The sequence below is a fragment of the Stegostoma tigrinum genome, chromosome 33 (assembly GCF_030684315.1).
Source record: "Stegostoma tigrinum isolate sSteTig4 chromosome 33, sSteTig4.hap1, whole genome shotgun sequence".
Classification (NCBI taxonomy): Eukaryota; Metazoa; Chordata; class Chondrichthyes; order Orectolobiformes; family Stegostomatidae; genus Stegostoma; species Stegostoma tigrinum.
Window position 1 is genome coordinate 3,357,779 of NC_081386.1, and position 14,485 is coordinate 3,372,263.

The 14,485-nt window shown below is 44.1% G+C and overlaps 1 protein-coding gene across 1 annotated transcript in view; it reads left to right on the top strand.

The window, feature by feature from the left end:
• The window catches only part of fah (fumarylacetoacetate hydrolase (fumarylacetoacetase)), a 43,248-nt gene that overhangs the window by 7,072 nt on the left and 21,691 nt on the right, over positions 1-14,485 (top strand). Inside the window, exons 3-7 of the mRNA XM_048562892.2 lie at positions 1,029-1,150; positions 3,640-3,689; positions 7,428-7,518; positions 10,305-10,402; positions 11,906-11,958. Of these exons, the coding sequence (XP_048418849.1) occupies positions 1,029-1,150; positions 3,640-3,689; positions 7,428-7,518; positions 10,305-10,402; positions 11,906-11,958 (414 nt within the window). The remainder of the gene's footprint in view (positions 1-1,028; positions 1,151-3,639; positions 3,690-7,427; positions 7,519-10,304; positions 10,403-11,905; positions 11,959-14,485) is intronic.

Here is a 14,485-nt window from a genome sequence, read left to right on the forward strand (position 1 = left end):
GTGTTCAGTTCTCTAGGAAGAGTCTTGAGCTGACAGTTCTGAGAGATAGGAATACTAACATTAAGCCAGGCTAACATCTTAGAAGAATGCACGTATTGATTTAGATTATTACCTAGTATAGGGACTAATGTGGAGTTTCAGTAAATTAAGATTTAATTCAAATTAACATTAGAATAGATTGGTGAGAAATAAGCTTTGACCACATCCCTCCAGATTGGATTTATTAGCAATACAGAGAGTTAGTTGGTCAACATCAAACATTTTCAAATGCTTTAAATAAATTTCACCTATTCAGGGGTATCAAACTACACCCGCTCGGTGATATACCTGTTGCTGTATCATGCCACATTATATTTGGATCCTTGATCAACCTACAATTTTCAGACACACCCAGTCAGATGAAACTAAACACACACTTGATAAGACCCTCAAGATGCTTCAAAGCTTTGGATGAAAATGCACACAACAGGGACTCTCGTCAGAATGTGCCATCCCTCCCTGTCTTTGCTAGAGTTTATTGCAGCACTGTGTTGCCGTGCAGTCTCGTGACTCAGCACTGTGGCCCATCAATTCTCTACGCTCTTTCCTCTTTAAGTATCATTGTGATTCTTGTTATTCACAAACATGTTTCGGAAAACACACTTAGGCCCAACATCTGACACTGTGTAATGCCAGGAAGCAGTTTGGAACCTCACACGCAGAGTCTGACCACACACACACACACACACACACACACACACACACACACACACACACACACACACACACACACACACACACACACACACACCAACAAGCGCATGCAGCAGGATACAGCGTAAAGGTCTGCCAAATGATTATAAATGTGAGATTTCTTCTGTGTATCAGAACAGTCCCATTGAATTAGTTACTAGCAATACTACTACTGAGTTAGAATCATGGAATGATCTACCACAGAAGAAGACCACTCTGCCCACCATGCCTGTGCTATATTCTTGCATTTGTAGGATACTAATGACTGTGAAACATTGTCTGTGTCTTTCTTGCAGCCAACCCTTAACCCTTTCATGGCTCTTGGCCGTGAAGCCTGGAAGGAAGCTCGAGGCTTTCTGCAGCAGCTGTTGTCAGCTGGTGAAGCGACACTGCGGGATAACAAGGAACTGAGGCAGAAGTAAGGAACCAATATGTGGACCTGGCCACAATAAGCCTTTAATGAATGCTGTTAAAATTAATCTTTTAAATGTAGTGATGATTAGCTTGGATGAAACCCCCCATCAACATCCTGGAAGTTACCATTGACCAGAAACTCAACTGGACTGACCACATTAACAGAGTGGCTACAAGAGCAGCTCAGAAGTTCGGAGTACTGCAGCGAGTAGCACACCTCCTGACTCCTCAAAGCCTGTCTACCATCTACAAGGCACAAGTCAGGAGTGTGATGGAATACTCCCCACTTGCCTGGATCAGTGCAGCCCCAACAACACTCAAGAAGCTTGACACCATCCAGGACAAAGCAGCCGCTTGATTGGCACTACATCCACAAGCATCCACTCCCTCCACCACTGACACTCAATAGTAGCAGTGTGTGCCATCTACAAGATGCACTGCAGAAATTCACCAAAGATCCTCAGACAGCACCTTCCAAACCCACAACTACTTCTATCTAGAAGGACAAGGGCAGCAGATACATGGGAACACCACCACCTCCAATTTCCTCTCCAAGTCACTCACCACCCTGACTTGGAAATATATTGCCCTTGCTTCACTGTTGCTGGGTCAAAGTCCTGGACTTCCCTCCCTGATAGCATTGTGGGTCAACGCAAAGCACGAGGAATGCAGCAGTTCAAGAAGGCAGCTCGCCTCCACCTTCTGAAGGGCACCTAGGGATGGGCAAGAAATGCTGGCTCGTCAGCAATGCCCACATCCCACAAAATGAATAGAAAAAAAAATCTGCACATCTTTAGGCTGTGGGAAGAAACCAGTGCACCTGTCAGAAATGTGTGCAGACACAGGGAGAATGTTAAAACTCCATACGGACAGTCACCTGAGGCTGGAATCAAACCTGGTTCTCTGGAGCTCTGAGGCAGCAGTGCTACCCACTGAGCCGCTTGATTGGCACTACCCTTCCTGCTGGAAGGGACTCTGTTGTCCTCACCTGATCTGACCTACATATGACCCATGATTCTCAGAACATGGGTGACTCTTAAATGCCCTCCAGAATGGTCCAGAAAATGCCAATTACAAGGGCGGTGATGGATGGTCAACAAATGCTGGCCTTGCCAGTAATGTCACATTCTGTGAAAGGATACAAAGAAAACAGGCAGTGACAAAGTCATGACAGTCCTCCCTTGGAATCCAGACTTCAGGAGCTGAAGTCCCCATTTGTGAGAGGTGCCAGCCAATCTAGGGCAACAGCTCTTGTGCTCAGCAGCACCACCGAGGAGGTGTGGTTGTTACTGGAAGTACACCCACCTCCTCCTCCTGATGCAGGTCCCAGGATTGCAGAATGCCCAGGCCATTGTTACATAATGTAGCGAGTAGTGCATCGATTAGGTGTTAGGGCCGAGGGCAATGGGCAAGGGGTCAAATGCAAGGGAAGGAGGTGGCTGTCACAGCTCACCTGGCCCCACACCCCCACTTCAGACAGGACACAGCTCCCTTGACTAGGTCCCTGCCACCTCAGCCCAGGTTAGACAGTATGACTTGTTGGACACTCCCCAGTGTTGGCAGGTGCCTGCTGTAGCTGGGTTAATCTCGGTAGTAACTGGTTGAGGTCCTTTGGTCATCTTTAATTGGCTGCTTAAAGGGGTCAAGTGGTAGCACATGGGACAGCTGACCAAAGGCTTCCCACCCAAAACAAAATTCCAGTTGAGATGGTGTAAGAGCAAAGGTTGGGGTACACCGTCCCCCCCCCAAATAAAATGCCCTTCCCAGTTCCAACACCAGTGGGAGCCGAAGTGTCCATCCCGATTTTGTCCTGCTCCTCCAGCACCGAAAGATATTGTTAGAACTCATTATAGGGCAGTGGATGGATACAGAACAGGGAGGGAAAGGAGAGTTCATCAATGCATCGACACTGAGAGAGTGAGGTCGAGAGGATGAGGGGCAAAGTGGTTGCAAGATATGCCCTGCTCAAAGGACTTGCATGTAACCTCGATTTGTGTTTAGGTCAGTACTGATCCCCGTGCTCTCCTGGGTGTGCATTCTCCTTCTAAAGATTTTTGGCTTGGGAGAGAAATGTATCACTTCAAGCCTCCAACAGTTTTCTGTCTGTCTTCCCCTCGGACCCCGCTTTCTCGTTGGCTGACCACAAGCAATAAGTCTCACATGTTGATGACGTTACTGTATCCAGGAAACTACACTACCACTTTGTTACCATGTCATTTGAACACTGCTGGCCTTTTCTGAGGAAGAGGGTCGGCGCACTCTCTTAAGAAACCTCTAGAAGTGGAAATGAAACACAAATCAATGAAAACCCTGTGCCCCACCATTCTTTTCTCTGCTGTGCACCAGCAAACTCTGGGGCAGATGACAAGAGAAAACAGTGTCAAATGCAGGAGTTGAAATAGGATTGTTGATGAATTCTGACCTCATGTCCCATCTTGCTGTCATTGGGTCTACTTGTGTGTATGTACAAACATTTACTTTATTGTTTTACAGAGCATTTGTGCCCCAGGCTTCAGCCACCATGCATCTCCCTGCACAGATCGGTATGTGTTAAATCTAGAAATGCAATTTAACTGACAGGGAGGACACCTATCGAGGCTCTGATAGATCAAATGGCGTATTACTATCTTCTAGACCCTATGTAATGAATTTTCCTGGACACAAACTTACAGAAATGCAGGGAAAAAGAATGACTTTTCCAGCCTGTCCCAACAATCCCATTGGAGTTTCCACCATTTGGGGTTGTTTACCTCCTTTAACTCGGCCACAATTTCATGAAAGTGGGCCTTGATAAAGCATTACCTCCAGGGTGACATTAACGGACCTAATCTGAGAATTCCTGTGGACCCATCAACCTAGCAGTCCCAGCATGGAGTCTCAGTCGATAGGCTGGAGAAAGGGTAGCAGCATGGTCTCTGTCCACCTTGCCCAGTGCCCTGGCACATGGCTCCACACTGGAACATACTGGGTCCTGATGCCCCATGTTCAATGTTTCTGCCCATCACGGCTGCCCGGGCCCAATGCAGCAACTGAACAAAAACAACAACATTTAAAATATTTGAACCTCGGCAACACTCCACGTTTGAAAGGTAATTGTAGAATTCATTGTTACCCTTCTGCTTTCACCACATTCCCTTTGAAGTGAGAGGTTTAGGCATCCCCTTCCCCTCATTCTGCCACACACAGTTACTTCTCACATCGTGCATCATATTAGAATCCCTACAGTATGGAAGCAGGCTATTTGGCCCATCGAGTCCACACTGACCCTCCAAACAGCATCCCACCCAGACCCGCTTCGCCCCTATCTAACCCTGTATTTCCAATGGCTAATCCACCCAGCCTGTACATCTTTGGACTGTGGGAGGAAACCGGAGCACCCTGAGAAAACCCACAGTCACCAAAGGGTAGAATTGAACCCGAATCCCTGGTGCTGTGAGTTGGTATTGCTAACTGCTGAGTCATCATGCCACCCATTAATTGAGAGAGTAATCATGGGCTTTTGTTCATTCCCTGCTCCAGGGCCCTTTACAAACCTTGCCCTCATATTTAACCTTGCCCTCCTTGTCCTTCGGCTGCCCCAAATCAGGAACTGTAGTCTGTTGTGTTAAACTGTTTTACACTGGTTTAACAAAACCAGTTCAAATGAAGAGTCATTATTGGACTCAAAACATTCCTTCATTTTCCCTTTCAGCAGATGATGCCAGACTGACTGAACTTCTCCAGCACTTTCAGTTTCTGTTAGCAAAACCTCTTTCCTTTATGCCCTATGCCCCTATTTATAAAGTCCATTGAAAACAGTTTCATATCATAAACTTGACAACCAAGACTTCATCAGACAAGTACACGCAACTTAATTAGTTGCACAATGCAACCTGCTTTACTCCTTTAACCAGGCCTTAGGTAGTGTCCAGGCAACAACAGCTCATAGGGGGTGGCTCAGTGATTAGCACTGCTGCCTCACAGCACCAGGGACCCAGGTTTGATTCCAGCCTCGGGCGCCTGTCTGTGTGGACTTTGTACATTCTCCCCGTGTCTGCGTGGGTTTCCTCCAGCTGCTAGTTTCCTCCCATGGTCCAAAGATGTGCAAGGTAGGTAGATTGGCCATGCTAAATTGCCCATAGTGTTCAGGGATGTGTAGATTAGGTGGGTTATAAGGGGATGGGTCTGGGTGGGATGCACTGAGGTTCACTGTGGACTTATTGGGTTGAAGGGCCTGTTTCCACACTGTTAGGGATTCTATGATTCTAACAAGGTTTGGAGCTGGAGGAACACAGCAGGTCAGGCAGCATCAGAGGAGCAGGAAAGCTGATATTTCAGGCTCTGGACCCTTCTTCAAAGAAACTTTGTCACTGAATGAAATATATTTTCTTATTTTAAATTGTAGCCAGCCACTCTCAATGAATGCAGGGCAGAGAGCAAATAATAGGAGAGCAAAATATTGCAGATGCTGGCAATGAGCACAATTTTCATTTCCTCTTAGAGCTGGAGTTTGGTTTCCAGGGGCTCCCTTTTTATTCTCACTAACCTGTTTATTAGGTGATACAGTCATATAGCAACATTGCCATCTGTATTTTGTTGGCATGTGGTATATTCAGACTCTCACAGAGGCAGAATTAGAAGAATTCAGCAATCTCTTCAATAATCACCACTATTCTATTAAATTTAAAACTACAACATGCAAGGAAAACCCTGAATTCCTAGGCACTACAGCACTTAAATTAATGCAACACAACAGGTATAAGTGAGTCGCAAGAGTTTTTTATTGTCCCCAAAAGAACTGCAACACACTTCTAAACATAAAATGCTATCACCTTAAACATACCTTACGCAAACTGATACGGTCACGGTTAATTAAATTCCGTTGCAAAAGTGAAAGATTTTGAACAGTTTGCTACTATTGTTACTGTATGTCTGGTCTCAACCTCAAATTTAGCCTTAAGAATTGTGACAGTGTTCATTACTAGAGCATCCATTGCATATTTCCCAGGGAGTAGCCCTGGACCATATCAGCCTAAAACTAGAGATTTCACATTAATTTTCTCGAATTCCATTACCTTGATAATGAAAAGTTTTCTTTAATCCACATTAGCTAACTAACTCAAAGTTAGCTGCAAGTACCGACAGTGAGTTAAGTCCCTCACTATTGGCTCTTCCATTCCTAACCGCTCGCTACTGTCCAATCACAGATGCTTTCTCTCCTGTGCTTACTGCTGATAGGCTCACTACTGAACCTTCTTACTTCTACTTACTGTGGGAATTCTCTTTGATTGGTCACCCTTGTGCTCAGATGTTCCTGGGCCCTGGTTTGGGGGCTTGTGGGGATTCTGAGTCTTAGGATTCTTGTTGCCCCCTCAGTGAATCTAACCCTGAATGGGGTGGAAATGTGGCCAAGTGAGAATGTACTGAAGAACACCAAGACTCCGTCAGGTGGACTGCATCACCCAGCATGCATCTTGGTTGCCAAACCAGTAGCTGCAGGGACTTAGGTTACTGTTCCATGTAATCTGGCACTCAAAGACTAAATTTCATCTGAAATGGAATGCCCTCTACAATCATGTTTGCAAGGTCATTGAGGGCAAGAGGCTGCACTACCTGAGCCTGGATCCCACTTAAGCAGGACACCTCCTCTCCCAGGCCCTTTTGACCATCCCAGCAGTCCCTTGTACACACTCCCCTGAACACCCCCCCCCCATCCCTCCCCTCAGTTTAGAGCATAGACAGGGCACACATCCTTGAGGGGGATAAGATTCCACATGCCCCCACCTGCTGCCCCTAGAGACCTGCCTCCGATAGTTAAGGTCTTTCTGCAGTGAGCTGAACTGTCCCAGCTCTCCCACCCAAGATATTCCTGCTCAGGTAGTGTCTTGTTGACATTAATGTCATTAATTTGACAAACTCAACACTTCATATGCTTTCTGTGACAGTTGCTATTGAAATCAGATATATCCCTGGACCATTCGTTATTGTCAGCCTTTTATTTCTCTGGGAGCATGTGTAAGATTGGAAGTTCCATTTCACGTTGTCCAGTGAGGGGCAGCAGAGAGCAGAGGAATGTGCCCTGAACCATCACTAAACTGAAGTAAGGGCATGGTTAACTCTGAACAGTATTTTAGGCTGGTCTTCTCCAAATGTGGCGATATGCAGCTTATGTTTTGAGGGAAATACAGGTTCATAAAGGCATTTTTTAAAATTTAATGTTAATCAAAGACTAACAGAGGAAAAATATCAATAAAATTAAGTAGACTGTTGTTTTACATTTTATGTGTGTGTTTTATTTTCAGGGGATTACACAGATTTCTATTCATCCCTTCATCATGCAACAAATGTTGGAATCATGTTTCGAGGAAAGGACAACGCTCTCATGCCCAACTGGTGAGTGATGACTCTGTAATCCTCCCATGGCCCAAACCAATGTGCACTCCAATCTAGAAGGAAAAGGGCAGCAGAAACATGGGAACACCACCCCCTGCAAGTTCCCCTCCGAGTCACTCACCGTCCTGACTTGGAAATATATTGCTGTTCCTTCACTGTTGCTGGGTCACAATCCTGGAATTGTCACTGTAACAGCGTTGTGGATCTAACCACAGCACATGAACTGCACCAGTTCAAGAAGGCAGCTCACCATCACCTTCTCAGTGGCAACTAGGGACGGGCAATAAATGCTACAAGTAACACTAACCAATGAATAAAGAAGAAAAAGCTCCTATATGGCTACTGGGGGGAGTGTGATGCCTGGGTGAATGTTTCCAAGTAAAAGTTACCAACTCTAGTTGAATGTATTCCTGAAGGTTTCCAAAAGACCTGCCATCTCCAAATACCGATATTTGTGGAACAGATTCACAAAGGTTTTCAAAGGACGACAGATGCACAATATTTCTAAAGACCTCTGATTTTTCTCAACAGTATCCACGAGATTAATTTTAAATCTTGGCAATTCCAGGACATTCCTGGGTTAGCAATCCCATATCCAAACAGAAGCTGGATTTTCGATTGCTCGCTCTGGGATGGTTCAATGTCAGGGTTGGATGTCAATGGTCAGTCAGCTCCTGAATCTTGTCCACAGCAGCCTGTGATGCCTCTCATGGTCAGTCACCGAGAAGTGTATCAGTGCTAATATGAATCCCGCCAATTGACTGTAAGAGGAAGCAGTGGCACAGTGCTACTGTTCCTGGACTAATCCTGGACTAATTGGATCCAATGTCCCAGACTCACGTTCTGTGGACAGGGGTTTGAACCCCATCATGGCAGATAGTGAAACTTGACTCCAATAAAAATCTGGCATTAAAAGCTTCTAGTTTTAAACTGAAATGTACGAAGTTGGACAGATTATTTCTAATTAATGAATCACCATGTTGCCGAAGGAGTTGACATGAACAGAGATGAATGTTCCTGTTTACAAGATAGAAGATAAAATTAGACTCAATTACTATATCCTAAAATCAAGAACTTTGGTCCATTTGTGCCCAGTATGAGTGTCCACTTATGCCCAATAATGTTCAAGCTCTGAAGGTAATTCAGAAATATCAAGAATTTAAAAGGAAAAGCTGGGAAAATTTGTGATGTTGATGTCAGGAGGAGGAGATGGAAGCTTTCTGGTAAAGATTTATGAAGTGATAAGACACTTTGAAGGAGATACTTCTGAAAACATAGCTCAATTTACAGGAAGAAAATTGGACATAAGGACACAGATCTTAGCAAACAAATGGCAAATTTCAACCTCATATGAGAAAGTTATTCACACAGAGTGATATGCACATGGAACTAACTGGTGGCAATTAGATCAGCCAGTAACTGGACCGACTGCACCCAGCCCATTAGATAACTGGTTTCAGTTGAGCCAATTAACAAGTCAATTGTTTTCAGTGTAAAATCTGTAGATTAAACTCTTGTGTCAACTACATGTGGTGGGAGTCCTACCTAGGCTTTTAGCACAATCACAGCCATTCCTAATGGATCCAGTTGAAATTGTTGTACATAGGTCTGAAAGGATTCAATCTGAGGTGTACCTTCGGCACCGCCAACTATGATGATATCTAAAGCTAGATACTGGATATTTAAAACTAGAGAGCATAGGTTTAGGGTGAGAAGGGAGAGGTTTAAAAGGGATCTGAGGGGCAACTTTTTCACAGAGGCTGGTGCATGTATGGAATGAACTGTCAGAGGAAGTGATAGATGCAGGTACAGTTCCTGCATTTAAAAGACGTTTAGACAGGAACATGAATAGGACAAGTTTAGAGGGGTACAATCCTAACAGGCAAATATGGACTAGTTTAGTTTGGGAACCTGCTCAGCATAGATGAGTTAGACAGAAGGGTCTGTTTCCATGCTGTATGACTCTATATGGACTTGAGGGTGAATAACGCACAATCTCAAAGGAATGAGACCTAGTGTCTGGTCCTCATCAAACCCCCTGGCATGAAATCACTGTAACCTGTAACTAATCACTGATGTACAATACACTATACCTTGTTCACAACAAAAATATCTTTGGTTAGATCAGTAAGTGGTTTTCCTCTGAAGAAGAGTCATACTGGACTCAAAATGTTAACTCCATGTTTCTCTCCACAGATGCTGCCAGACCTGCTGAGTTTCTCCAGCCTTCTCTGTGTTTGTTTGAAGTGGTTTTCTTCCACCTCAGTAGACCAAGCAGACCCTGGAAAATGATGACACCAATCTTCATCACAGCAGCTTACACAGTGCAGTGAGCGGCGTAGCCACACAACAAGAACTAGCTGGACCAGTTACCTCTGGCTGAAACCAGTCGAGACCAGTTGAAATTTCCAGTTGGTTTTGATTGGCTGTCTTTCCAGATGAGCTGAGCAAGCTCTCCCACACACATCAACTTGTGAGAGACAAAGACAACTGAGGACACAGGACTGAGAAACAGTCACCAGACCCGAAACATTAACTCTTTTTTTTCCCTCACAGATACTGCCACACTTGCAGAGCTTTTCCAGCAACTTTGTTTTTGTTCCTGATTTACAACATCTGCAGTTCTTTCGGTTTTAACTTGTGAGGGATCCATGTTCAATCTTACTCAGGACATATACATGCCTGAGATTAGTTAAGATTAAGAGCACCATCCATGGATGTAGATTAAAGCCTTGGAATGTAGAGATGGCTGGCGTTTATCCTACCTTTCTATGTACCACTCCCAGGTTGCATTTACCTGTTGCCTACAATGGGCGCGCATCATCTGTCATTGTGTCTGGAACACCCATCAGAAGACCCATGGGACAGATAAGATCAGATGAGAGTAAGTACGAGGCTGTGTGGAATTACTTTGTTGACTTAAATACTGAATGGTGAGAAATAGCTTGAAGCCCAAAATGTTAGCCTAAAGAAATTGTTAGCTCTCTAATAATTCTTCAAAGTACTGACATCAGAAAAAAAACTATTCAAAGCTGTAACATTACTGACAATATTGAAATTATGTTGATGTCACAGTTTTGACATCTGGATGATATTGTTCTATTGGTTTTTTTGGAAGCTCTGCAGCAGCTCAAGAGCATATGGTACAGTGGTAGTGGCTCATACCATTTGTTCAAATTCATTTTAATGATTGCAAGCAGTTCATGAGGATGTGACATTTTTTAGAAGGGATCATGTCCTAAATAAAACCTTCCGCTTTATTTGACATGTATACATCAATAAATTGCATTTTAATAGAATCTTTAGAGCAATAAAACATCCCAGGCATTACACAGGAATGTTTCAAACAAAATTAGCATGAGGAGGTTGTAAGTCAGGTGATCAAATGTTTGATCAAAGAGATAATGGTATGGCTTAAGGATTGTTTTAAACAAGGGGAGAGCATCTGGCCGGGGATCCAAACTTTGGAGTCTTCATAACCTCAAGGTACAGACAATATGAAAAGCTGCAGAGACTCAAGGCCAGAATGGGAGGATAGAAAAGATATAAAGGGATGTAAGGCAGGAGAAAGTTACAGTGATAGGAAGCAAAGCAGGATTTGAAAACCATTCTAAGAAAATTAAAGTTGAGGTGTTGCTAGACAGAGAGACAACTTGTCTCAGCAAATGCAGTTGGAACGAGTGAATGGCATGGTGTGGGTTAGCATACAGGCAGCAGAGGTTTGGATGAGTTCAGGCTTGTTGGACGGTAGAATGTAGGAAATGAGCCAGGACAGCATTGGAATAGGCACCTCTACGAGTACCAACTGGATTAAGATTTCAGCAGCAGATGAACTGAATCGGGAGTAGCATCTGAGGTGCTGTTACTTTGGCAAAAGTAGGCAATCTTGGTGTGAAATGATTATGGTGTTGGAAGCTGCCCATCAGATCCCCATTACCATCATTACCTAGTGGCCCTAAATCCCAGCTGAGGGTAGTACCTGCAACACTGCCAATCAACAGATCTGTTGCTCTCTAGAGTTTATCTAGATTATCAACCCTAGGGATTTTTCATCTTTCTCACTAGAGACTCCTCACTAGACCTGAGGCTCCCCAGTACTTTGGGAAAGTTTTCTGTGCCTTCTTCCATGAAGACAGAGTTAAAGTAGTTGTTTAATTGTTGTGTCATTTCTTTGTTTTCTGTTATTGATTCTCATGTTTTGGACTAAGAAGAACCTACCTTTTCATCTGTAATCTTTTTCATTTTGAATACCTATAGCAGCTTTTACAGTCCTATTTTATGTTGCTTACACATTTACTGTCATATTCGACTTTCCCGTCTTAACCAAGTTCTTGGTCTTCCTTATTCGTAAGTGTTTTACTGATTGCTACAAACATTCTCATTACAGTGAAGCCACCCGTATTTGGAGCTAGCAAACTTCTAGACTTTGAGTTGGAAATGGTATGTTTATTTTATTCAAACTTGGGTTACACATCACTAACAAGGCTAATAGTTATCAGTGTCTGCTCACACCAGCATTTCAACCAATGAATTGAACAGCAGTGGTGGGCACTTGTGGGACTTGTGTTAGTGTCCTCACCTCTGAGCCAAGAGGTCACAGGTTCAAGTCCCACTGCTTTGGAATTGTATAACAATTTTGCTGAACAGGTTAACGTAAAGGGTGGGGCTTATTGCAGGATCACAATGGTTGATATTACAGCATGGAAAAATCTATTTACTCAGCACATAGTGAAGCAAGCCAAGTTTAAACCAGTCCTTACTGCAGTCTATGAGTTAAAGCGTTTACTCTGTGTTTTCCTGCTTAGCAACTACCTTGAGTAATGGGATGGATTTTGCCATTCTACTAGCGGCACAATTGGAAGCCACTTATCTAGCTACCGTGTGGGATTTGGACTGTTTCCCCAACAGCATTAACCTATGCTGGATTAGTAGACCAGCAACATTACCACCACACCACCATCTCTCACACTACAGCTGAGAGTCTATTTAAACAGAACACTTCTACATTCTACAGAGCCTGTTTAAACAGTGCATGACTACAAACGACAGAGCCTATATAAATATTACACTATTACAGTTTATCGTGTCTATTTAAAAGGGAGAATCCATGACCTACATCAAATGGATGTCACTCTAAACGACCATATGTTCTCCTAATCAAGCGTACTGACTAGAACAGAGTAACACAAAGTACTTGATACAAAATGATTTCTGTAAATCAGGCCAAATCATTTACGATAATATGGGCTCAGGGCATGATTGACAGGGAAATTCACCATTGCTGTTCTAGTTAAAGCCTAAATAACCAGCATTTGTTTCTCATCCATAATTGCCACTTGAGGAGTTAATGGTGAGTGAGCTGTAGTCAATACGATGTAGATCAGAATGGTGTGTGATTTGGACCCAGTTCTACAGGGCAAGGCGTTCCCAATCCACCTGCTGCGTATTACAGGGCCTCGTGGTGGTCTATCTGAATCAGCAGGAATTCAAGCCAATGATAGCAATTTTTACCGACTGCCGACACTTTTTGGCTGAGTGCAAAGGGTAGAGAAATGGTGATAGCCCCATATGCCCAGGACCTTGTGTGGGTCAGACATCAATGTGAACAGCTGTCATCTCCACTCCCACGAGTAAAACAGAAGTAACAGGGTCTACTCTGTGAATCAGTATCCTACCTTGGGTTCATTTTCAGATACAAATGGGTGGAGCATCAATCATGCATTGTGATCTTTCCTGTAGGATAACGAGCACTGTGCACTCTGACCTTTCCCGTAGGATAGCGAGTGCTGCGCTCTCTGACCTTTCCTGTAGGATAACGAGCACTGTGCACTCTGACCTTTCCCGTAGGATAGCGAGCGCTGCGCTCTCTGACCTTTCCCGTAGGATAGTGAGCACTGCGCACTCTGACCTTTCCCATAGGATAGCGAGCACTGTGCACTCTGACCTTGCCTATAGGATAGTGAGCACTGCACTGTCTGACCTTTCCCGTAGGATAGCGAGCACTGCACTCTCTGACCTTTCCCGTAGGATTGCGAGTGCTGTGCTCTCTGACCTTTCTAGTCAGTAAGGGGCTGAGTCAAAAGTCCCATAATAAATCAGCAGAAATCAGCCATAAAATCCATTTCGATATGAGTAAGTACATTATTTGCTGTAGGATTTGATTAATACCTTGACACCTGACTTTGAAAATTGGCCAACCTTAAATTAAATGGAATGCACATGACCCCTCTGAACCTAGTGGTTGGATTGGGAGACAGAAGGTCTAATGGTTGATACTGCTCCAGTGACCTGAGCTTCTAATCCAAGCTGATCCCCTAATGCCATATTGAGGACGTTTACAAGGATGTTGCTGGGATTGGAGGGTTTGAACTGTAGGGAGAGGCTGAACAAGGGGTCTTTTTCACCTGCTGCGTTGGGTGAAGAGTGGTGACGTGAGAGGTTTCTAAAATCACGGGGGGCATGGAGAAGGTGAATATCCAAAGTGTTTTCCCCAGGGTAGGTGAGTGGAAAACTAGAGGACATAGGTTTAAGGTGAGGTGGGAAAAATTTAAAATGGACCTGAAGTGCAACTTGTTCATGCATTGGGTAGAGCGAAGCATAGAGGGAATGAGCTGCCAAGAAGAAGTGGTAGAGAATGTACAATTGCAACATTTAAAAGGCATTTGGATGGGTGTATCATTACGAATGGTTTAGGGAGATATGGACCAAATGCTGGAAAATGGGACTAGATTAATTTATGATATTTGGTCAGCATGGACGAGTTGGACCGAAGGGTCGGTTTCCGTACTGTTCACTTCCATGGCTGTAAGTGCTGCCCTGTCAGAGGTGTCACCTTGTGAGTGAATGGTTAAACAAGGGCCTGTCTGCACTCTTTGTAAAGAACCCTCTGGCTGCAGAAAGGCAGGGGGAATTCTTTCTGTAAGCTCATTCAAGCTGCTCTGGTGTACAGGACAGCACTGGGAAGCAA